The following is a 22,435-nucleotide window of genomic DNA, read 5'->3' as shown; positions in this document are numbered from 1 at the left end:
CGCAACTTTGTTCTTATTGATAAGAACAAGAACTTTCTTAATAATAATGGGTTGTCTCTCGGTAAAAGTCATTTATTTGAAATCATATTGCTATTTTCTTCCTTCTATAGAAGAATTACATCGCCATTTTGTTCAATAAAATAAGTGACGGTACATGCGAACGCGCCCATAGGTATAGTAATTTTAACGTTCACATGATGCTCATCTTAAATACCGAGTATTTAAATGCCTTTACGAAGTTTTAGCGGTTGTTTGTCGAATCGCATGTTCCGTTATGGTATCGTAGGTTAGTCTGCCGAATATAACGCATCCGCGCGTTATGTGTTCATGCATGATTAATTAATAATTGCAACGTTACTATTTTGCGTATTCGACATCGATAATCACTGATTGTCTCATTACACGACGTTACGTGCTACATTTACGTTTTAATTTACCAAAGAATCAGATTTGTCACACTGCAATGGCAGCGAAAGTGGCAAAAAGAGCACCGCGTAAAAAAGGCGGTTATCAAATGCCCGAAGCGATACAGCCTGGAGAAGTTCTTACGGATATATCGAAAAAACAATGGATTCTTGGCAAGTCGATCGGCGTTGGCGGTTTCGGCGAGGTTTACTCTGGTAAGTGGACAAATTTCATTGCTAGTGTAACTTGGAACAGATTTACTAATAATATGTCATTGCAAACTACGTTATTCATAAACATCTAAAAATCTACTAGATATAATTAGACAAAAAAAATCAAAAAGCTATTCACAACATATTTTATTAAGAATCTATACGATGATCATGCAAAACTAGTTTACTAGAGATACAGATTTGCATTTAGTTTTGTCTTGCATAATTATATCCATGTACGTAACATTTGATTTTGTTGTATGATATATTATTTATAGATATTTAGGCTGTTATATATAATTAATTGGATAATATGATTATTTACAGCAGCATCATATTCTGGGAATATTCCAAAAGATTATTCCAATGTTATAAAAATTGTAAGTACTAAAATTCTTTGTGTTTATCATATCCAATATCAAGTATATTTTTATTTCTTATACCCTGTAAATTTAGGAACCACATGGAAATGGTCCATTATTTGTAGAAATGCATTTTTATATGAGGAATTGCAAGCCAGATGAAAGTGAGTTTAGAATTAAGAATATCTCTTCAATATTTTTCATTGATTTCTTTTGTTAAAAATGCTAATATTGAACAACAAAATATTTAAGAGGTAAGCATATCATAAAATCTTTCTAGTTGATAGTTGGCAAAGAAAGAAAAAACTTGCCGTGCTTGGAATGCCTAGATATATTGCTTCTGGAAGTCATGAGTATAAAAATACAAAATATCGATTTTTAGTAATAGATCGATATGGGACAGATTTGTGGAAAATTTTTGAAGCAAATGGTAGACAATTTCCAGAACATACAGTATATAAACTAACTTTGCAAATAGTAAGATGATTATATTTATTTTATACCCATATAACTTGTTATATTTTGATATAAGTTATGATTTACACGGTAATATTTTAATGAATTCCTAGATAGACATATTAGAATATATTCACCATAAAAATTATGTACATGCTGATATAAAAGGTGAAAACTTATTAATGGATATACAATCCTATGATCAAGTTTATTTAGTGGACTTTGGCTTAGCTTCTCGCTGTACAACAAGCACTGAATTAAAAATGGATCCAAAGAAGGCACATAATGGAACTTTGCAATATACAAGCAGAGATGCCCATATGGGAGGTAACAATGAAGGAGAATTGTAACTTATACTGCAATATATGTTTCTTCTTGAATCTTAACTAGAAAAATAACACATATTCCAAATACATGTCTCTTCTTTCAGTGCCAACACTGCGTGGTGATATTGAAGTTTTATATTACAATATGATTCTTTGGCTATGTGGTTCACTTCCGTGGGAAAAATTAGCTGATAAAGTTAATGTTCAGAAAGAGAAGGAAAAAGCTTTCGGAAATATAAATAATTTTTTAGACAAATGTTTTCGTGGATCAGTTCCACAAGTTATGCATAAATTTATAACTTTATTAAGCAGCATGAAATTTAATGAAACACCATGTTATGAAAAATTTAAAGACATATTAATAACTGGTTTAAAAAAACTAAATCACAAACCAGATGGAAAATTAGGTTTGAAAAACACATCCACTCAAAAGATTTCTACTAAATCTACGCCACAGAAAGCAAATAAACTAGTAGAACGAATTAGAAAAAGTCCGCGTTCGAAACATATATCTGGTTTAAGTCCTATGAGAGAAAATCCAAGAGAAAGTACCATAGGTGTTGTGATTGATAAAAAGCGTGGTAATAAGAAAGACATTAAGAAGGTATTAGAAGATATAGATCCTGATGGTGAATATGATATTAAAATTGTTCAAAAAACAAAAAAATTAGAATCGATTGACGAAATGCCTAAGGCAATGGAGAATGAAACTGCATTGAGTAGTAAAAAAAAAATACGAGTCAATCATATTGATGATGATTCAGAAAACGATTCAATGGAGGTAATCTATCTTATAAAAAATTATTACAAATTTAATCTCTTGTATTTTTTTATTTTATATTTTTTAAAATAGTGCGCGTTTCATAAATATTTCTATTCAGTCACTAAAGTGTTTTTGTACAATAGCCGTTGATAAAACGTCCACATAAAGTAAGACAGAAGAAACCAACCACGAATGATAAAACAAGACAGAAAGTTATGTCTTTGGGTAATTCGACTGCTTCTGAAACCGAGCCTGAGGTAAAACATTTTATATATTTAATCAATGATGTGATCTCATTTTTTTTTTTCAAATTAAAAAATATAAATTAATATCCGATATATTTTATATATGACCAGATTGTGCCAAAAGGAACGAGATCAAGACCTACTTCTTCTAAAAGGAAAGTAACTACCAAGAAGACATTACAGTACCGTAAACCAACACTGCCTGAAACTGAATCGGAAGATGATATATTTGATATGTAATTCTTCGAATTATAGTAGTATCGAACACACAAAGTAGTTGTGAGAAGTGGACTATAAAAAAATCCGTAACTACGTATCTTTTATTTATATTTTTGTACGTGATTTCTTATATATTAAACATTAATGATCAGCAATATTATCCAGTGAATACTAAGTAGCAATAACACAATACTAATGTTACAATATCTCATTTAACAATATAATTGTTATTTGACGCGGGTTGTATAAGTTACATTGTTAAATGGAACATTCACGTTATGTTGCTGTTACTTGATATTTATTGGATACTGTCTGTGTATCGAACATTATATTTAGGTCAAATTCTTGTAAATATGTGAATATTCATTTTTTCTGGAAATAAATACATTTTGAATCAAATGCATCGTACTAATTGTTCGATACTAATTTAGTATACAATAAAATATTTAATGTTTATTTCTATATTCTACTACAATACATGACATAATCTTTGATGTTTCATTTTTGCTTGCTTTCTTGTTTTAAATTTATTCTTGTTCTCATTTTATACTCGTAAATAAGTTCTCATTTACGAAATCATCTTAATTTATTGAACTCTGTATAAAAGTAAGTCAGAAATTCTACCATTTTATACCTAATGATAATTTATTAGCAAGATATTTAGTTATAAAATCAAATAACCAAGTTTCTTATTATGGACACATACATACCATTATTATTTATATTCTTATTTATGTGAAATATATCTGGACTTAAATATTTAAAACTAATTTAGAGTAATCACTGAAAATAAAAGTAACGAATTTCTTTTATTTTTTATATACATAGACACTTATACTAAATAGTCTAATTTTTAAGAGAAAAATTGGCAATTATTTAAATTAATCGTAATCTTATAAATTTGTAATCTTTCTGTCAATTCATTGAACATTATTTCAATATTTGCCAAAAAGTGCGATTGCAAGCAAGTATATGCTCTTAAAGATGCTTTTTATAAGTTTTGTATACCATATAACACTAGTAATTTTATAATCATACAAGTTGAAATCGTCAATATCGCCAGGCAATCATTTCTTCAGTTTTTGAATCTGAGGAGCACTTATTTTCACTTTCCCTGGTATATTTCTAGCTAACATTTCATCTTTAATCGCTTTCAATAAGTCCTTTTCATGCGAAGATATTTCTTTGTCCCTGAGAAACACTGCTATAGCTGTCTTGGCTGCTTTGCCCCTCTTTCCAATACCAGGTGTCAATTTCACTTTAAATCTAAAACAAATATTGAAGTATATTATAAATGTGAAACACGACATATATATTAAACTTCACATAATAACTTACTTGTAATTCAATAAGGTACTATAAGGTGCTACCACAGGTACAGCGAACAATAATTCGTCCTCTGGAAAAGGCTTTCCTGTTAGTTGCTCAAGCATGTCAACTTCGGGAGTCGGACCTGTATCTTCCTCATCAGCATTATCTATTATATGTGCAGATGGTGCAGGAACGTTCATTCTTACGTTTGGCTTTTTCTTCCCTTGCAGTTTAGGACTCGACAGATCTTTAGACCTATTTTTCTTTTTATCTTCTTTAGCTGCACCTGCTGACTGAAAAAAAGAGAAATGAGAAATATTTATGAATAACTGTCTAATATGATGCAAAAGTAAAAAAAGAAATACCTGCAAAACAAGCATCGAAAGTCGTCTATCTTCTTCATCTTGATCCTTGTACTTTTCTTTCATTTTCTTTAATTTTCCTTTCTGTCCTCGTTTCAATACAGGCTGCTCTATTTTTTTGTTATCAATTTCAGTTTTGTCACTCTTCTCAATCTTTTCTTTCGGTTCTTTTGGTTGTACTTTTTGTTTTGTTTTTGCTCGTTTCTCTTTAATCGGTAAATTTACTATAACAGGTTTATCATCTCCTAAATAAACTACATTTTCTTCGGCATCCTTTTGTGTTGCTATCAATGGTTGATTATTATCAACGTGCAGTTTTACTCTGTTTTACGCAAAAATACATCATTATTATCACGTATTATATGAAATTATTCGTATATTATATTATATTTCAATTAGGAAATTAAAAGTTTGATATTTATTTACTTTGGACCCGAAAGATCAAGTTTTATCTGCGTATCGGGAAATTGACATTTCGTATCATCTTCTTCTTCCTCTTCTTCTTCGTCGTTACCTTCATCTTTGTTGGCATCTTTATTATCTGTTGCACACGATTCCGGTTCCAAATGATCTTCCTCATGAATAGGATTTAACGCATTTTTGTCTTCTAGATTTTCATCTAATGTAAAAAGTTGGAAATTATTGAAACTAGATTAATAATCGCGATGTTTTTTATCAACCATACATGATTTGCTACGTTATTACCTTCATCCGAGTCGCCTTCTAATTCTATTTCTTTGTCATCTTCGATCACCGAATCCACATTTTCACTTTCCTCTCCTACAGCTTTGACTTTTCTTTCATCTTTATGTCGTTCTATTGAATTTTCCTCCAATCGAAACATAATACCCAATCCCATAATTAATTGACTCGGTGGTAAATAATTTTTCTTTCCACGTATCATGAAGGACCCAGTAGTAAGATATTCTCCAGTAGGCGCGCTTTTTGACACTTGATCGTGATGTACCCACCATGCATTTGCTACTACTTTAGCGTCCCAAGCGACACTAAGAGAACGAAATGTTACTTATGATATTAAAAGAATGATTGTTTTCACGGCTCATCTCGGAGAGTATATAAACAAATATAAATTTAGGAGCTATATGTATATACCACTATAAAAACAAAAATTATACCTGTATGCAATAGCCATTGTACCTGCTTCCGCTAATGATTTTGGTGGTACAAAACCACCAGTGGGATTTTTTATCACAACAGAACTAGCACCGGTTAAATCTGCGTGAACATATAGATCTCCTGCTCTTAGGTATCTCTTTACTATCAACTCGTTCTGTTGCTGATCTCTTCCGCCAATCACTGCACATTTATGTTATAATAAATTAAATCTTGACACCAACTTGTTGGAAAGAAAAACTTACCTAGATAATTCTCAGATGTAATAAACCAATAAAATTTCTCAAACCAATATACTTTTCTTAACTTAATGATGCTGTGTATAGTTTGAACTTCTTTCAATGTTTGCTTCGTTTTCTTCTCTGCCGATTTCAAGGCTTTTCCGTGCGATTCTATCGTTTTCTGCTGCTTCTTAGCTGCCGATCTTTTCTGACTGTAATACTTCCGAGCATTACCGAATGCTGTATGAGCTAAGTCTACGTCAATGATCATCGGTTTCAACTCAGATTCTTCGTCGCTCTCTTCGTAAGGATCATGTAACAACAAGGAAATATGATTTGTCTCCAGCTTCAATTGTTTTATAGCAGAGGCGACAGGATCACTTCTAGCTTGAGCTTCTTTCAACAATACTTGAATATCTGGCCAGGACATCTGATTTGCCAAAGCACTTTGTATGGCTAGAATAGCATTATCCACTAAAGTCTGATTCCTCGAAATCAATTCTGCCTTTTGTTTATCAACCTCCTGTGTCTTTTCCAATGTAATCAATCTCTGATCATGATCTTTCCTTACATTCTCCAGTTTTTTCAAAGCTTCTCTTTCTTGTTGCAGGGCTTTTAAATCTAGCTTTTGTCCTTCCATTGTGGAGAAATATTCATCCACTGTGGCATCAAAGGAATCAAACTCTTTGTATGGTTGGTCCTTATATTGTTCAAATAACAATGGATGAAATTCGATATTAGCAAATATAAACTCTTCTTTGCCATCTTGAGTCGGTCTTGCTTCTTTCTTTTGAATAATATATCCTTTTGAGGCACTTTTTTTCGCGTTATCCATGATATTATTGGCATCTTCAAGTGCTAAAATTAACTTTGGCATGTCTTCAGTGATGTTAAAATCTTTGCTGATTTTACAACCAAGGGCAAATGTAGCTTTAAGTAAAACATGATCAATTACAGCTGAACCAAATTCTAATATTGGATTTAACACCTTCTTAAGACTTTCTCCGGTTTTGGCTTTTTGAAGATGTTCATGGATTTCATCTATAGGTGGCATTGCCTCATTGTGAGCTCTATCTAATGGATACTTCTCTCTCACTGCAAACCTAAATATTATACAAATTTATTAATATTTTACATATATATATACATACACACATACTATGAGCTTATCTTGTATATTTACCTAATTTTATCTCCTTCTGTGTGAGGCCTTAAAATGTACAAAATTACCATTTCATGATCTGTGAGAATTATATTACCACGATCATACAACTCTAAAATTATATGATATGCAGCCTCACCACTTCCAAATTGCAAGTCTATTATTCGATCTATACCAACTTGCATGAGACTTTCTAGTCTCTTATTCTTAAGGTGTTTGCGCATCTATAACATTTTATTGATTATAAAACAAAAATATATTGTCATTTTTTAAGATATAGAAAGAAAGTAAAGTTAATTTATAATTCAAAATTATTATTATTATTATTACATATAATCTTTGGAGATACCTTCATAGAGAAACCTGAAGGAGCTATATTTTTTGGCCATTCAAAACCTGTTGTATGGATTCTATTACCAGATTCAAGTAATAAAACACATTTTTCCTCGCTACGTTGAAAGCGTATAAGATATGTACGATGATCTATATCATATATTTGATTGACACGCATCCCAATAAGTCTAAAAGTTTTTGAATATGTAAGAAATAATGTATACATATATAATTTATGAAATCTTAGAATTAATAATTACATAATTTGTTACCAAATTTATACTAGTATATATATATGTTACAACAGTAGTTAATTACCAATACTTTAAGTAATCTAGCAAAACAAATTAAAACCACAGTTCCATTTTGATAACATAATATGTTAGATTATATGATTTAAACATTATTACTAATCTTAATATTCCACTAAATTTGTAGCAAATCTTTTTATTTTTTGCTTACCTTTGTAGTTCAGTTACTGAACATACAAGATCGTAAGTATTAAATCGTGTCTTCATTCTTGAAAAGGTTTTATTCTCCCCTTGAAAGATTTACCGAGAGTCATACAATGACATTTGATGTTACACTATATTACTTAATATTACGTTTCTCACATTTAAATGTTATCATGTAATCAATCAGACTTATCTGTACATACTTAACTGATTTGTTTTTATCGTTAAAGGATTTATTATCTTATCGTTATCAGGTTGTATACTGGAAAGCAAATGGTTTCAACAGTTTTTTTTTTCTAGTGACATGGATTAAGAGTGCGGTCCGGCAACCGCTACAAATGCTTTGAAGCGTTTTTCTTTCTCGTTCTATTTCTTGGATGCAAACGAAGGAAGAGAGAGAAGTAAAAACGCTTCGAAGCATTTGTAGCGATTTATGGACCGCACCCAAAGCCAGCGGCACACGGTGCTTGTTTTCGGGCTGGATTGCTTGCTGGATAAAAATACTGCGCTCTGATTGGTGCATTTCCATCCATCTTCGGAATATTACCAATCAGAACGCAGTATTTTCATACAGCAAGCAGTCCAGCACGAAAACAAGCACCGTGTGCCGCTGGCTTTATCCTTGTAGTTGTGAATTTGAGGATCACTGCTTAACCAAACTGCGCAAAACAAAAGATCGCGGGTCTCTCTCTCTCTCTCTTGTGCAAGTGATTCTCAAATTTAAAATTATATGGGTTACATATGTCACTAGAAAAAAAACTGTCGAAACCGTTTTGCTTTCCAGTGTACTAGAAAATTCAAATACCGTCCGCACAATCGTTGAGTCATATCACGACTTTGATTTAACAATAGAAAGAGAGGAATAATTAAATAGACCTGTTTAGTTTATTAGATGTAGAAAAGTGCAGTATGTGTGTGTCAATTTTCATAGTTTATTCCAGAAGAAAAGAGGAGAGGGAAAAATAGGGAGAAATGAAAACTATGACCTGTGGTGCGATTCTGTAACTCGTTATTGGAGTTAACGACAGTTTCGTTATTGTTGCGCAGCTTTTCTACGGTATACAAAAGCTGCGCAACGATAACGACGAAAGTGTTGTTAACTCCAATAACAAGTTACAGAATCGCACCATTGGTCTACTGTCTACAATATGTGTCGTAAGACTAATTGATTGTGATTGGTCAGTTTCTTTACTGCTTACATTCATTGTGTGTGATGGCCTTAAGGGCCAGAGCACAGACTTCTGCATAATGGATAATACACAACGCAGAATCAACCAATCAGAGTTCTTCATTTTTGTCCTGAGGAGGGAAATGCCCTAAGGGCAAGAGCACAGGTTTTTGCATAACACATAAGAGAATAAACCAATTAGTTTTCTTCATTTCCCTCCTCAGGACAGAAATGAAGAACTCTGATTGGTCGATTCTCTTATGCGTTGTGTATTATGCGTTATGCAGAAGTCTGTGCTCTGGCCCTTAACTTGACGGGTTGTATTGGACTGTCTTAGATGCTGAGAAATTGTGGCATCATGTCAACCGTCGTACGAATAGACGGCAGTTTAGGCGAAGGTGTAAGTATTATATTGATGATATTATTCCCTAATTAATTATATTCCTAGTTCTTATTACATCAAAATAAAATACCAAAGAAATATGTGAATACAATCACTCCCACTACTTCTAATGTATATAATTATCACATTAATACAATTAATGTGTATAATTACCATTAATACAAATATAATGTATATAATTACCACATTAATATAAATATTATTCCAATATATTAGATAGTTAGTATATAATGTGCTTCTTTATCTTAAAGAAGTTGTGCTTTGAAATTTGTTTCTTTTTACAATATATTTAATATTGTAAAATATCTTACTGAATTATTTTATACTACAAGATTTATTTTATACAGTTGTTAATTGTATGTAGTGTGTTTGTAATAACATCATCATCATCATCATCATCCATTGACTCCAGTTTGGGATGAGCTTTAGCTTGCATTATTATATTCTTCTACATGTTCCTATTTTAGCCATCTTTTTCTAGTTTACAATAGAAAGCCTTATATCTCTCTCCAGTTCATCTTATATCTTTATCCAGTTTATCATGTAACATATTTCATGAAAATATCGATTTCATGAATATATCGGTCTTCTTTTTCATTCTTGACTATTTTTTATGTCTGGAGGAGAAATATACATAATGTTTCAAATTTTATATCATATTTTTGTATTCAATTTATTTAATATTATATTATTCACAGGGTGGACAAGTACTAAGGACTGCATTAACTTTGAGCACACTTTATCGTATCCCTATTGAAATAGAGAATATACGTGCTGGAAGGCTCAAGCCTGGTCTTGCTGCGCAACATTTAAAATGTAACATTTAAAATGTACAATACGATGAAAGAGAATGAGATTCTGTGTTTTATTGTTGTGATTGAAACTTGGATAATTTCTACTTAATGTTATAGGTGTAGAGCTTGCTAAAGAAATGTGTAATGCTGAGGTTAAAGGTGGATGCATGGGATCCACAAGTTTGAAATTTTATCCTGGCCCACTGAACAAATACAAGAAGCAATTTATAGCAGACACGCATACTGCTGGATGTATTTGCTTATTAGCTCAAGTAGCTCTGCCTTGTGCCCTCTTCTTACCATGCAATGAAGAAATCACACTCTTTTTCAAAGGTGGCACGAACGTGCCTATGGGACCACACATAGAATATCTGCTCAAAGTATTTCAACCAATGCTGAATAAATTTGGAGCAAAATTTCAAAGTAGCATCGCAAGGAGGTATATTTATTTAATCTGTTGTATTTGAATATGAATTTTCTATTGCATATTATTCTACACTCATATTAAAATTATTAACAAATAAAGGGGATATTATCCGAAGGGCGGAGGCGAAGTACGTTTAGATATACATCCAATCCATCACTTAAATGCAGTTACTTTAATTGATCCGGGAGTTCCGCGACAAATAATAGGATGGTCTTTTGCTGATATTAATTATATAAAAGTATGTATTGCTCTAATCAAATCTGCTAACAAGCTTTCAAGCGGAATATTAGACATAATCTGTTGCGCACCTTGCAGGAGGCGTATAAGATGGCGAACGATGCCAGAGCGACTCTAAGAGACACATTAATGATTAATAAGTTTGAAGTGCCACCAATGGACATCGAGAGTTACCCAGTAAATAAATTGATAACTACAGGAAACGGATCTGGCATCAAGTAACTTTTATATTCACCTTTTATATTCAAAGCATGTTTTATAATTTATTTCGTTTGCTGCAAAACGGTGAATTAGAGCGATTAATTGGGTTTTTTCTTGATATATTCCTACAGAATAAATATAGAATCCTATAGAAACTTCTTCCCAAATGTTATTTCTAAATTCTAATAATAATCTTTGAGCTCCTGATCCTTGAGTTTCTGTTATTACTGAAGTATTGTTATTTTAGTTCCTGCTATATTATTGAGATGTTGGCATGTTTTATACAAGCAGAATGAGATTACTCATATTCAAACAAGTTCTAATGTAATGTTAGTATAGTGTGCATCACCAGTACTGACTGCTTTTTCGGGGGTTCCGGCTTGGGTCGCGGACCTCGAGATACATCATCACCAGGTAAAACGGCAGCTGAAGACATTTTAAAGCCAATACTAACTGGTGCTTGCGTCGATGAGCATATGCAGGACCAAGTAAGAGCGTAATGAAACTGTCGACACCAAGTACTTCAACCTTCTTCAGCTCATCGTGTTATTATATTGCAGATGATCATTTTAATGACATTAGCGGAAGGTGTCTCGAGGATCAAAGTCGGCGATAAACAGCTGACCAGTCATACGCAGACCGCCATGCAGGTAGCGGAAATTATGCTGGGCAATCGTGGACTTCATTTCAATCTGTTGGAAAGCGCCGACAACAAGGGCACTTTATCCTACGTTCTAGAGTGTCAAGGATGTGGTTTGATTAACAGCAATTTATCTAAATAAACATTGCATAAAATTTGCGTTCTATCGTAACGCACGCGATTTCTCAATAATTTCAACACATATGTCACATCAGTAATTCAAACAATCAGTAATTGTTGCTGTCGTATTTACAGTCAGGAAAAATCTGCAGTCTACATCAGCGCGTAATCGTCTATTCATGTTCTCGTGTAAACTTTCGATATTTAACTTTAGAATTTCTAGTCACAAGAGCGCTGCGAGAAATAATGCATAATAAAAAAACTGATGACAATTGACTATTATTTATTACATATATACATCACTCTTGTACATACATAGGATAGTGAAACGTATTACCGTGAAAGCCAATCTTGAAATGAATAATTCGTATGTACATATGATTCACCGTACTTTAAAGAAATTCCAAAGCGACGAAACTATTGCTGTTTCAGTCTGAAAAACGGCTCGATCGCTCGTAGGAATTCTCTTTCGAAGTTCTCACACGAGAAACGGCTCACAGATGATCTGAAGCAAGAAATAAGATTCTCTTAGTCACGAAATGTCAGATAATTATAAGCATTTTATACATCGTGTTATAAATTCATACCTCGCAGCAAGTCTAATAGCGTTTCGATCACTCGGGCTCATACATATAATATATGCTAATGTTTTACTATATTCTTCTTCGGTTTCCGCGAGGAACCCAGTCATACTACCCTTCTGCGTTTCTATGATGTCTGCCCTAAAAAAATTACAAAATATTTTCCTGTCAAACAGATCTTTCTCCGTTATAACGTTATTGAATACACAATCGCGTACTTTGGCCCACCGGAAGCATGAGCTACCATGATCAGTCCTGCAGCCATGCATTCCACAATGCTGATGCCGAAATGTTCATTCCACATTGTGTGCAGGCCAATAGTGGCCCTTTGAAGTTCCGATACGAGCTCGGAGTATGGGATGTTCAACTTGAACTTGACATTCTTCTCTAGAGCTAAATGTTTGGTCAGATCTTGCATATCCTTGACGCGCGCTTCGTCCTCAGCATCTCTGCACGAGCCGATACAAATCAATTTTACCTACATAACAATGAACTTTAATTAATTTAATTTCGAGATATATTATATCACGTTGCTCTTTTTCGTTCTCGTGGAAAATCGTCAGCTCACCTTTTCCCAGACTTCCTCACGAAGGATCGATCTTAGCTCAAACATTGCTCTCAGCATGAGCGGATGATCCTTCTCCGGTCTGAATTGCGCGACAGCCACTATACGTATACAATCGCCCTTCTCCTCGTCGCTGAGAAGCGGCAACTCGGTTAAATGCTTTACGCTGCACGGCGGATACACGCGATGCGTCTTCAGCGGACATTTCCAGATTGAGTTGATGTGATCCTCTGTCCATGAAGAGTTTACCATTACAGTCTCAGCGCAATTGCCGACCCAGCCATATAACTAAAACGATCCACTGTCCAATTATCATTTGGAAACAGCATATTTCCTTTACTTTTTGTTGAATACATTGATTATATCACATGTATGTACTTACGAGCGCGAACAAGTTGTAGTAAGCTAGCTTTGCCATTGTGAAAATTGGGTTTCTCGCAATGATTTTACGATTGTTATGCGACACCACCCTCCTGTACACGTACTTTAGCATATCATACGAAATAGTGGGATAATGCGTGTACGATCCGACACGGCAACCACCGATATATTTAAACAAAGGATATGTAAAGGCATAACCCATTGTGTCGATATACATGTCTGTAATTTTATTACGTGATTAATATTATTTGTGTATTCATGTATTCTATATGTATTATTTTATTAGCAGAAATTTGTAAAGCGTATAAATACTATGCAAACCTGTATCAATAGATTCAATATGTTACCTGGTGTAAGACTATTCAATGCCTCGATGCCCAGCCAGATAGATCCCAGACTTTGCCCCAGAAGTGTAAAATAGGGATACATAGCAGCTTCTACCCATTTTCGCCTATGCAAATAAATAAATTCGATATTTCGTTGCAGTTTCACATCAAATACCTTTTCAGCTTTACTGAGTATCTCCTCGGGATCTGCATAAAGGTCACCAGTATATATGGCTATGTTTACATCAGGATATCTGGAAACAATGCAAACAATAACAATAACAAATTCATTGTGGAGACAGTGATTTAAATTTTAAATTTAACAAATTTTTAATGTAACATGGAATATTGCTACATGTATTTCTTACTGTTAAGTATCATAGATTGTTGACACATACTGATTCTGTATAGCATGTACTGCAAACCAAAGTACTCTTTCACCACCTCCACCTGCATTGCAATATGGATGAAAGATTCCAACAACAGTGCCTTTCTGTTCCCTTTCTTTCCTCTTTCTCGAATACATCTTTCTCCACTTTATCAATAATATTGGCAGGAAGATCAGGCCACAAAGTATCTTACAGGTAGTTATAATTAGTAACATGTTTATGGATAGGATTATAAGTATTCTGCAAAAATGAATGACATGTATTAGCTTCCGCAAATGTTTCTTTCATTTATACATATTTTCATCATAAAAGTTTGTTTTCTGATTAATATTAAGCTATTTCCATAATACAAACATGATTTAAAGCTAGTTCAATCAAATTCAATTAATTCTGCAATTATATTTATCTGCAAATATACATTATCATATATGCTAAATAAAATGATAAGTACAAATCTGATAAAACAATGACGAAATAAGGGAACGAAATGACAAACAGCAGAACTGAAATTAGTTCGTAATAAACTATTTGGAATTTTAGTACTAGAACTCAAATTATAATTACGCACCAAATAATTTCACACCATGCAGAAGATTGCACTACTAAAGTGATAACACGGTGCGTCCTTACATTGAAACATAAAGAACCATGCTTGCAGTTGTTACTGCGAATTGAATCACATTGAACGACTTTTGCCGACGTGTGACTACGACGCGATAATCAACAGTTAATCTTGCATGACCGCATCTCATGAAGATTAATCTTACATTTTTGTGAAAAGATCTTCCTTCTTTATTAGTAAGTACAAATAATGATTCACAAGAATTTAGCGTGATAACGGTACAATGAATTTATTTAAAGAATCAATACTGTCGATTTGTCCTGCGGTAAGAAATAAATAACAGAAGCCGCACCGGTTGAAAGCCGCTGCTTTTGAGACACCGTGTATAACTGAGACGTCAAGTTGCAAACAGATGACGTCAAACCATAAATCAGAAAGTGTTAGAGAGCGACCATAGTAGCGATTTTCTTGCAACGCTATTTTAAAATGCCTCTATGGCCTGTATTCAGATCTCGTAGTAGTCAGATCACGTACATAAGACAGTCTTAAGTTTATCTTCAGATGCTTCAGGTGCAAAACATTCTTGTACATTTCATTGGCTATGGAGTATCTGAAAGTGAACTTTAGACGGTCTTAAATATTAACAATCGAAATATGAGTGAATATATAATTTAAACACAAAATAAGAAAAATCTTCGTCAACAGCAACGAGCTTTAATTATGCGTCTCGAAGTTACAAGCCACATAAGATGGCAAAGTGACAAGGTCCGAAATGAACTGTCACATAATATTAATTATCGAAATACGAGTAATAAGGTTTTAATTTAGACTCTACGAAAGAAAGCACCTCGCGAATAGCATCGAACTGCCACTACGTTCCGGAGTTATCAGCCACGAAAGATGGAAAAATGAAAGGTCAGAAATGACCTGTCACGCCATATTAAATGAAGAAATATCGATAAAATTTTAATCTATACCCAAAATAAGATCTTCGCAAATTATAACAAGGTGCGCTTATTCGTTATCGAGAAATTAAAGCGAAAAGTTCAAGGCCGACCGGAGCGAAAATAACTTGTCACCGGGTATAAGCTACAAAATTAATTGTTATAAGACATTAATCTAGGTACGAAATAAGATAGATCCGTGCAAACCGCATCGAGCTGAGATCACGCATTTCTAAGATATAAGCCACGAAAGATGCAAAAATGACTGGTACAAAAATGAAATAATAATTAGCAAAATATGGATAATAAGGTTTTAATCTAGACCCAAAATAAGAAAGATCATCGCAAATTATAACAACGTGCGCGTATTCGTTACCGAGAAATTAAAGCGAAAAGTTCAAGGCCGACCGGAGTGAAAATAACGTGTCACCGGGTATAAGATACAAAATTATTTGGTGTAAGACACTAATCTAGGTTCGAAATAAGATTTGCCCGTGCAACCCCCATCGAGCTGAGATCACGCGTTTCTAAGATATAAGCCACGAAAGATGGAAAAATGACAGGCATGTAAATGAAATATTAAATATGGAAATATGCGTAATAAGGTTTTAATCTAGACCCAAAATAAGAAAGATCATCGCAAATTATAACAAGGTGCGCGTATTCGTTACCGAGAAATTAAAGCGGAAAGTTCAAGGCCGACCGGAGTGAAAATAACGTGTCACCGGGTATAAGATACAAAATTATTTGGTGTAAGACACTAATCTAGGTTCGAAATAAGATCGATCCGTGCAAACAGCATCGAGCTGAGATCATGCGTTTCTAAGATATAAGCCACGAAAGATGGAAAAATGACAGGCATGTAAATGAAATATTAAATATGGAAATATGCGTAATAAGGTTTCAATCTAGACCCAAAATAAGAAAGATCTTCGCAAATTATAACAAGGTGCGCGTATTCGTTACCGAGAAATTAAAGCGAAAAGTTCAAGGCCGACCGGAGTGAAAATAACGTGTCACCGGGTATAAGATACAAAATTATTTGGTGTAAGACACTAATCTAGGTTCGAAATAAGATTTGTCCGTGCAACCCGCATCGAGCTAAAATCACGCGTTTCTAAGATATAAGCCACGAAAGATGGAAAAATGACTGGTACGAAAATGAAATAATAATTAGCAAAATATGGATAATAAGGTTTTAATCTAGACCCAAAATGAGAGAGATCATCACAAATTATAACAAGGTGCGCGTATTCGTTACCGAGAAATTAAGGCGAAAAGTTCAAGGCCGACCGGAGTGAAAATAACGTGTCACCGGATATAAGATACAAAATTATTTGGTGTAAGACACTAATCTAGGTTCGAAATAAGATTTGTCCGTGCAACCCGCATCGAGCTAAGATCACGCGTTTCTAAGATATAAGCCACGAAAGATGGAAAAATGACAGGCATGTAAATGAAATATTAAATATGGAAATATGCGTAATAAGGTTTCAATCTAGACCCAAAATAAGAAAGATCATCGCAAATTATAACAAGGTGCGCGTATTCGTTACCGAGAAATTAAAGCGAAAAGTCCAAGGCCGACCGGAGTGAAAATAACGTGTCACCGGGTATAAGATACAAAATTATTTGGTGTAAGACACTAATCTAGGTTCGAAATAAGATCGATCCGTGCAAACAGCATCGAGCTGAGATCATGCGTTTCTAAGATATAAGCCACGAAAGATGGAAAAATGACAGGCATGTAAATGAAATATTAAATATGGAAATATGCGTAATAAGGTTTCAATCTAGACCCAAAATAAGAAAGATCTTCGCAAATTATAACAAGGTGCGCGTATTCGTTACCGAGAAATTAAGGCGAAAAGTTCAAGGCCGACCGGAGTGAAAATAACGTGTCACCGGGTATAAGTTACAAAATTAATTGTTATAAGACATTTATCTAGGTATGAAATAAGATCGAACCGTGCAAACCGCATCGAGCTGAGATCACGCGTTTCTAAGATATAAGCCACGAAAGATGGAAAAATGACAGGCATGTAAATGAAATATTAAATATGGAAATATGCGTAGTAAGGTTTTAATCTAGACCCAAAATAAGAAAGATCTTCGCAAATTATAACAAGGTGCGCTTATTCGTTACCGAGAAATTAAGGCGAAAAGTTCAAGGCCGACCGGAGTGAAAATAACGTGTCACCGGGTATAAGTTACAAAATTAATTGTTATAAGACATTAATCTAGGTATGAAATAAGATCGATCCGTGCAAACCGCATCGAGCTGAGATCATGCGTTTCTAAGATAAAAGCCACGAAAGATGGAAAAATGACAGGCATGTAAATGAAATATTAAATATGGAAATATGCGTAATAAAGTTTCAATCTAGACCCAAAATAAGAAAGATCTTCGCAAATTATAACAAGGTGCGCGTATTCGTTACCGAGAAATTAAAGCGAAAAGTTCAAGGTCGACCGGAGTGAAAATAACGTGTCACCGGGTATAAGTTACAAAATTAATTGTTATAAGACATTAATCTAGGTATGAAATAAGATCGATCCGTGCAAACAGAATCGAGCTGAGATCATGCGTTTCTAAGATATAAGCCACGAAAGATGGAAAAATGACAGGCATGTAAATGAAATATTAAATATGGAAATATGCGTAGTAAGGTTTTAATCTAGACCCAAAATAAGAAAGATCTTCGCAAATTATAACAAGGTGCGCGTATTCGTTACCGAGAAATTAAAGCGAAAAGTTCAAGGCCGACCGGAGTGAAAATAACGTGTCACCGGGTATAAGTTACAAAATTAATTGTTATAAGACATTAATCTAGGTATGAAATAAGATCGATCCGTGCAAACAGAATCGAGCTGAGATCACGCGTTTCTAAGATATAAGCCACGAAAGATGGAAAAATGACTGGTACGAAAATGAAATAATAATTAGCAAAATATGGATAATAAGGTTTTAATCTAGACCCAAAATGAGAGAGATCATCACAAATTATAACAAGGTGCGCGTATTCGTTACCGAGAAATTAAGGCGAAAAGTTCAAGGCCGACCGGAGTGAAAATAACGTGTCACCGGGTATAAGTTACAAAATTAATTGTTATAAGACATTAATCTAGGTATGAAATAAGATCGATCCGTGCAAACCGCATCGAGCTGAGATCATGCGTTTCTAAGATATAAGCCACGAAAGATGGAAAAATGACAGGCATGTAAATGAAATATTAAATATGGAAATATGCGTAATAAGGTTTCAATCTAGACCCAAAATAAGAAAGATCTTCGCAAATTATAACAAGGTGCGCGTATTCGTTACCGAGAAATTAAAGCGAAAAGTTCAAGGCCGACCGGAGTGAAAATAACGTGTCACCGGGTATAAGTTACAAAATTAATTGTTATAAGACATTAATCTAGGTATGAAATAAGATCGATCCGTGCAAACCGCATCGAGCTGAGATCATGCGTTTCTAAGATATAAGCCACGAAAGATGGAAAAATGACAGGCATGTAAATGAAATATTAAATATGGAAATATGCGTAATAAGGTTTCAATCTAGACCCAAAATAAGAAAGATCTTCGCAAATTATAACAAGGTGCGCGTATTCGTTACCGAGAAATTAAAGCGAAAAGTTCAAGGCCGACCGGAGTGAAAATAACGTGTCACCGGGTATAAGTTACAAAATTAATTGTTATAAGACATTAATCTAGGTATGAAATAAGATCGACCGTGCAAACCGCATCGAGCTGAGATCACGCGTTTCTAAGATATAAGCCACGAAAGATGGAAAAATGACAGGCATGTAAATGAAATATTAAATATGGAAATATGCGTATAAGGTTTTAATCTAGACCCAAAATAAGAAAGATCTTCGCAAATTATAACAAGGTGCGCTTATTCGTTACCGAGAAATTAAGGCGAAAAGTTCAAGGCCGACCGGAGTGAAAATAACGTGTCACCGGGTATAAGTTACAAAATTAATTGTTATAAGACATTAATCTAGGTATGAAATAAGATCGATCCGTGCAAACCGCATCGAGCTGAGATCATGCGTTTCTAAGATATAAGCCACGAAAGATGGAAAAATGACAGGCATGTAAATGAAATATTAAATATGGAAATATGCGTAATAAGGTTTCAATCTAGACCCAAAATAAGAAAGATCTTCGCAAATTATAACAAGGTGCGCGTATTCGTTACCGAGAAATTAAAGCGAAAAGTTCAAGGCCGACCGGAGTGAAAATAACGTGTCACCGGGTATAAGTTACAAAATTAATTGTTATAAGACATTAATCTAGGTATGAAATAAGATCGATCCGTGCAAACCGCATCGAGCTGAGATCATGCGTTTCTAAGATAAAAGCCACGAAAGATGGAAAAATGACAGGCATGTAAATGAAATATTAAATATGGAAATATGCGTAATAAAGTTTCAATCTAGACCCAAAATAAGAAAGATCTTCGCAAATTATAACAAGGTGCGCGTATTCGTTACCGAGAAATTAAAGCGAAAAGTTCAAGGTCGACCGGAGTGAAAATAACGTGTCACCGGGTATAAGTTACAAAATTAATTGTTATAAGACATTAATCTAAGTATGAAATAAGATCGATCCGTGCAAACCGCATCGAGCTGAGATCATGCGTTTCTAAGATATAAGCCACGAAAGATGGAAAAATGACAGGCATGTAAATGAAATATTAAATATGGAAATATGCGTAGTAAGGTTTTAATCTAGACCCAAAATAAGAAAGATCTTCGCAAATTATAACAAGGTGCGCGTATTCGTTACCGAGAAATTAAAGCGAAAAGTTCAAGGCCGACCGGAGTGAAAATAACGTGTCACCGGGTATAAGTTACAAAATTAATTGTTATAAGACATTAATCTAGGTATGAAATAAGATCGATCCGTGCAAACCGCATCGAGCTGAGATCATGCGTTTCTAAGATATAAGCCACGAAAGATGGAAAAATGACAGGCATGTAAATGAAATATTAAATATGGAAATATGCGTAATAAGGTTTCAATCTAGACCCAAAATAAGAAAGATCTTCGCAAATTATAACAAGGTGCGCGTATTCGTTACCGAGAAATTAAAGCGAAAAGTTCAAGGCCGACCGGAGTGAAAATAACGTGTCACCGGGTATAAGATACAAAATTATTTGGTGTAAGACACTAATCTAGGTTCGAAATAAGATTTGTCCGTGCAACCCGCATCGAGCTAAGATCACGCGTTTCTAAGATATAAGCCACGAAAGATGGAAAAATGACAGGCATGTAAATGAAATATTAAATATGGAAATATGCGTAATAAGGTTTCAATCTAGACCCAAAATAAGAAAGATCTTCGCAAATTATAACAAGGTGCGCGTATTCGTTACCGAGAAATTAAAGCGAAAAGTTCAAGGTCGACCGGAGTGAAAATAACGTGTCACCGGGTATAAGTTACAAAATTAATTGTTATAAGACATTAATCTAGGTATGAAATAAGATCGATCCGTGCAAACCGCATCGAGCTGAGATCATGCGTTTCTAAGATATAAGCCACGAAAGATGGAAAAATGACAGGCATGTAAATGAAATATTAAATATGGAAATATGCGTAATAAGGTTTCAATCTAGACCCAAAATAAGAAAGATCTTCGCAAATTATAACAAGGTGCGCGTATTCGTTACCGAGAAATTAAAGCGAAAAGTTCAAGGCCGACCGGAGTGAAAATAACGTGTCACCGGGTATAAGTTACAAAATTAATTGTTATAAGACATTATCTAGGTATGAAATAAGATCGATCCGTGCAACCCGCATCGAGCTGAGATCACGCGTTTCTAAGATATAAGCCACGAAAGATGGAAAAATGACAGGCATGTAAATGAAATATTAAATATGGAAATATGCGTAGTAAGGTTTTAATCTAGACCCAAAATAAGAAAGATCTTCGCAAATTATAACAAGGTGCGCGTATTCGTTACCGAGAAATTAAGGCGAAAAGTTCAAGGCCGACCGGAGTGAAAATAACGTGTCACCGGGTATAAGTTACAAAATTAATTGTTTAAGACATTAATCTAGGTATGAAATAAGATCGATCCGTGCAAACCGCATCGAGCTGAGATCATGCGTTTCTAAGATAAAGCCACGAAAGATGGAAAAATGACAGGCATGTAAATGAAATATTAAATATGGAAATATGCGTAATAAAGTTTCAATCTAGACCCAAATAAGAAAGATCTTCGCAAATTATAACAAGGTGCGCGTATTCGTTACCGAGAAATTAAAGCGAAAAGTTCAAGGCGACCGGAGTGAAAATAACGTGTCACCGGGTATAAGTTACAAAATTAATTGTTATAAGACATTAATCTAGGTATGAAATAAGATCGATCCGTGCAAACCGCATCGAGCTGAGATCATGCGTTTCTAAGATATAAGCCACGAAAGATGGAAAAATGACAGGCATGTAAATGAAATATTAAATATGGAAATATGCGTAGTAAGGTTTTAATCTAGACCCAAAATAAGAAAGATCTTCGCAAATTATAACAAGGTGCGCGTTTCGTTACCGAGAAATTAAAGCGAAAAGTTCAAGGCCGACCGGAGTGAAAATAACGTGTCACGGGTATAAGTTACAAAATTAATTGTTATAAGACATTAATCTAGGTATGAAATAAGATCGATCCGTGCAACCCGCATCGAGCTGAGATCACGCGTTTCTAAGATATAAGCACGAA

General features: G+C 34.2%; 4 protein-coding genes across 6 annotated transcripts; 2 read left to right on the top strand and 2 right to left on the bottom strand.

Annotated features, from left to right (window-relative positions):
- The first annotated feature begins 244 nt into the window (after nucleotides 1-244).
- LOC105181613 (serine/threonine-protein kinase VRK1) lies at nucleotides 245-3,432 on the top strand. The gene is made up of 8 exons (XM_011138497.3): nucleotides 245-620; nucleotides 945-997; nucleotides 1,074-1,143; nucleotides 1,260-1,456; nucleotides 1,549-1,762; nucleotides 1,866-2,542; nucleotides 2,668-2,781; nucleotides 2,881-3,432. The coding sequence occupies exons 1-8, from the start codon at nucleotides 464-466 to the stop codon at nucleotides 3,007-3,009; spliced, it is 1,611 nt and encodes a 536-aa protein (XP_011136799.2). The 5' UTR covers nucleotides 245-463; the 3' UTR covers nucleotides 3,010-3,432.
- Nucleotides 3,433-3,859: 427 nt separating this feature from the next.
- Nucleotides 3,860-8,237, bottom strand: Clbn (Nuclear export mediator factor NEMF homolog Clbn). Of its 2 annotated transcripts, XM_011138496.3 has the most exons (11): nucleotides 8,170-8,185; nucleotides 7,974-8,052; nucleotides 7,528-7,699; nucleotides 7,200-7,402; nucleotides 6,041-7,119; nucleotides 5,798-5,978; nucleotides 5,367-5,668; nucleotides 5,088-5,280; nucleotides 4,665-4,983; nucleotides 4,327-4,592; nucleotides 3,860-4,254 (listed from the first exon to the last, which is right to left on the bottom strand). In XM_011138496.3, exons 2-11 carry the CDS (start codon nucleotides 8,027-8,029, stop codon nucleotides 4,056-4,058), a joined length of 2,970 nt encoding a protein of 989 aa, XP_011136798.1. In that variant the 5' UTR covers nucleotides 8,030-8,052; nucleotides 8,170-8,185; the 3' UTR covers nucleotides 3,860-4,055. The 2 variants fall into 2 exon arrangements, with proteins under 2 accessions (XP_011136798.1, XP_025157417.1); XM_025301632.1 differs by lacking the exon at nucleotides 3,860-4,254 and having other exon boundaries at nucleotides 4,347-4,588; nucleotides 7,974-8,237.
- A 1,142-nt stretch (nucleotides 8,238-9,379) lies between these two features.
- Nucleotides 9,380-12,228, top strand: Rtca (RNA 3'-terminal phosphate cyclase). Its single transcript, XM_011138493.3, has 7 exons — nucleotides 9,380-9,534; nucleotides 10,236-10,353; nucleotides 10,449-10,770; nucleotides 10,858-10,996; nucleotides 11,074-11,213; nucleotides 11,531-11,684; nucleotides 11,757-12,228. Exons 1-7 carry the CDS (start codon nucleotides 9,472-9,474, stop codon nucleotides 11,976-11,978), a joined length of 1,158 nt encoding a protein of 385 aa, XP_011136795.1. The 5' UTR covers nucleotides 9,380-9,471; the 3' UTR covers nucleotides 11,979-12,228.
- A 3-nt stretch (nucleotides 12,229-12,231) lies between these two features.
- On the bottom strand, nucleotides 12,232-15,147 carry Alg11 (ALG11 alpha-1,2-mannosyltransferase). 2 transcript variants are annotated; one of them, XM_025301625.1, is made up of 8 exons: nucleotides 14,829-15,147; nucleotides 14,208-14,438; nucleotides 13,831-14,063; nucleotides 13,485-13,702; nucleotides 13,106-13,390; nucleotides 12,756-13,015; nucleotides 12,544-12,678; nucleotides 12,232-12,461 (listed from the first exon to the last, which is right to left on the bottom strand). In XM_025301625.1, exons 1-8 carry the CDS (start codon nucleotides 14,948-14,950, stop codon nucleotides 12,374-12,376), a joined length of 1,572 nt encoding a protein of 523 aa, XP_025157410.1. In that variant the 5' UTR covers nucleotides 14,951-15,147; the 3' UTR covers nucleotides 12,232-12,373. The 2 variants fall into 2 exon arrangements, with proteins under 2 accessions (XP_025157410.1, XP_011136794.1); XM_011138492.3 differs by having other exon boundaries at nucleotides 14,767-15,146.
- Nucleotides 15,148-22,435: the final 7,288 nt, after the last annotated feature.

This window comes from Harpegnathos saltator, unplaced genomic scaffold, assembly GCF_003227715.2.
Source record: "Harpegnathos saltator strain DR-91 unplaced genomic scaffold, Hsal_v8.6 scaffold434, whole genome shotgun sequence".
Lineage (NCBI taxonomy): Eukaryota > Metazoa > Arthropoda > Insecta > Hymenoptera > Formicidae > Harpegnathos > Harpegnathos saltator.
This window is presented reverse-complemented; position numbering and strand designations above follow the sequence as displayed.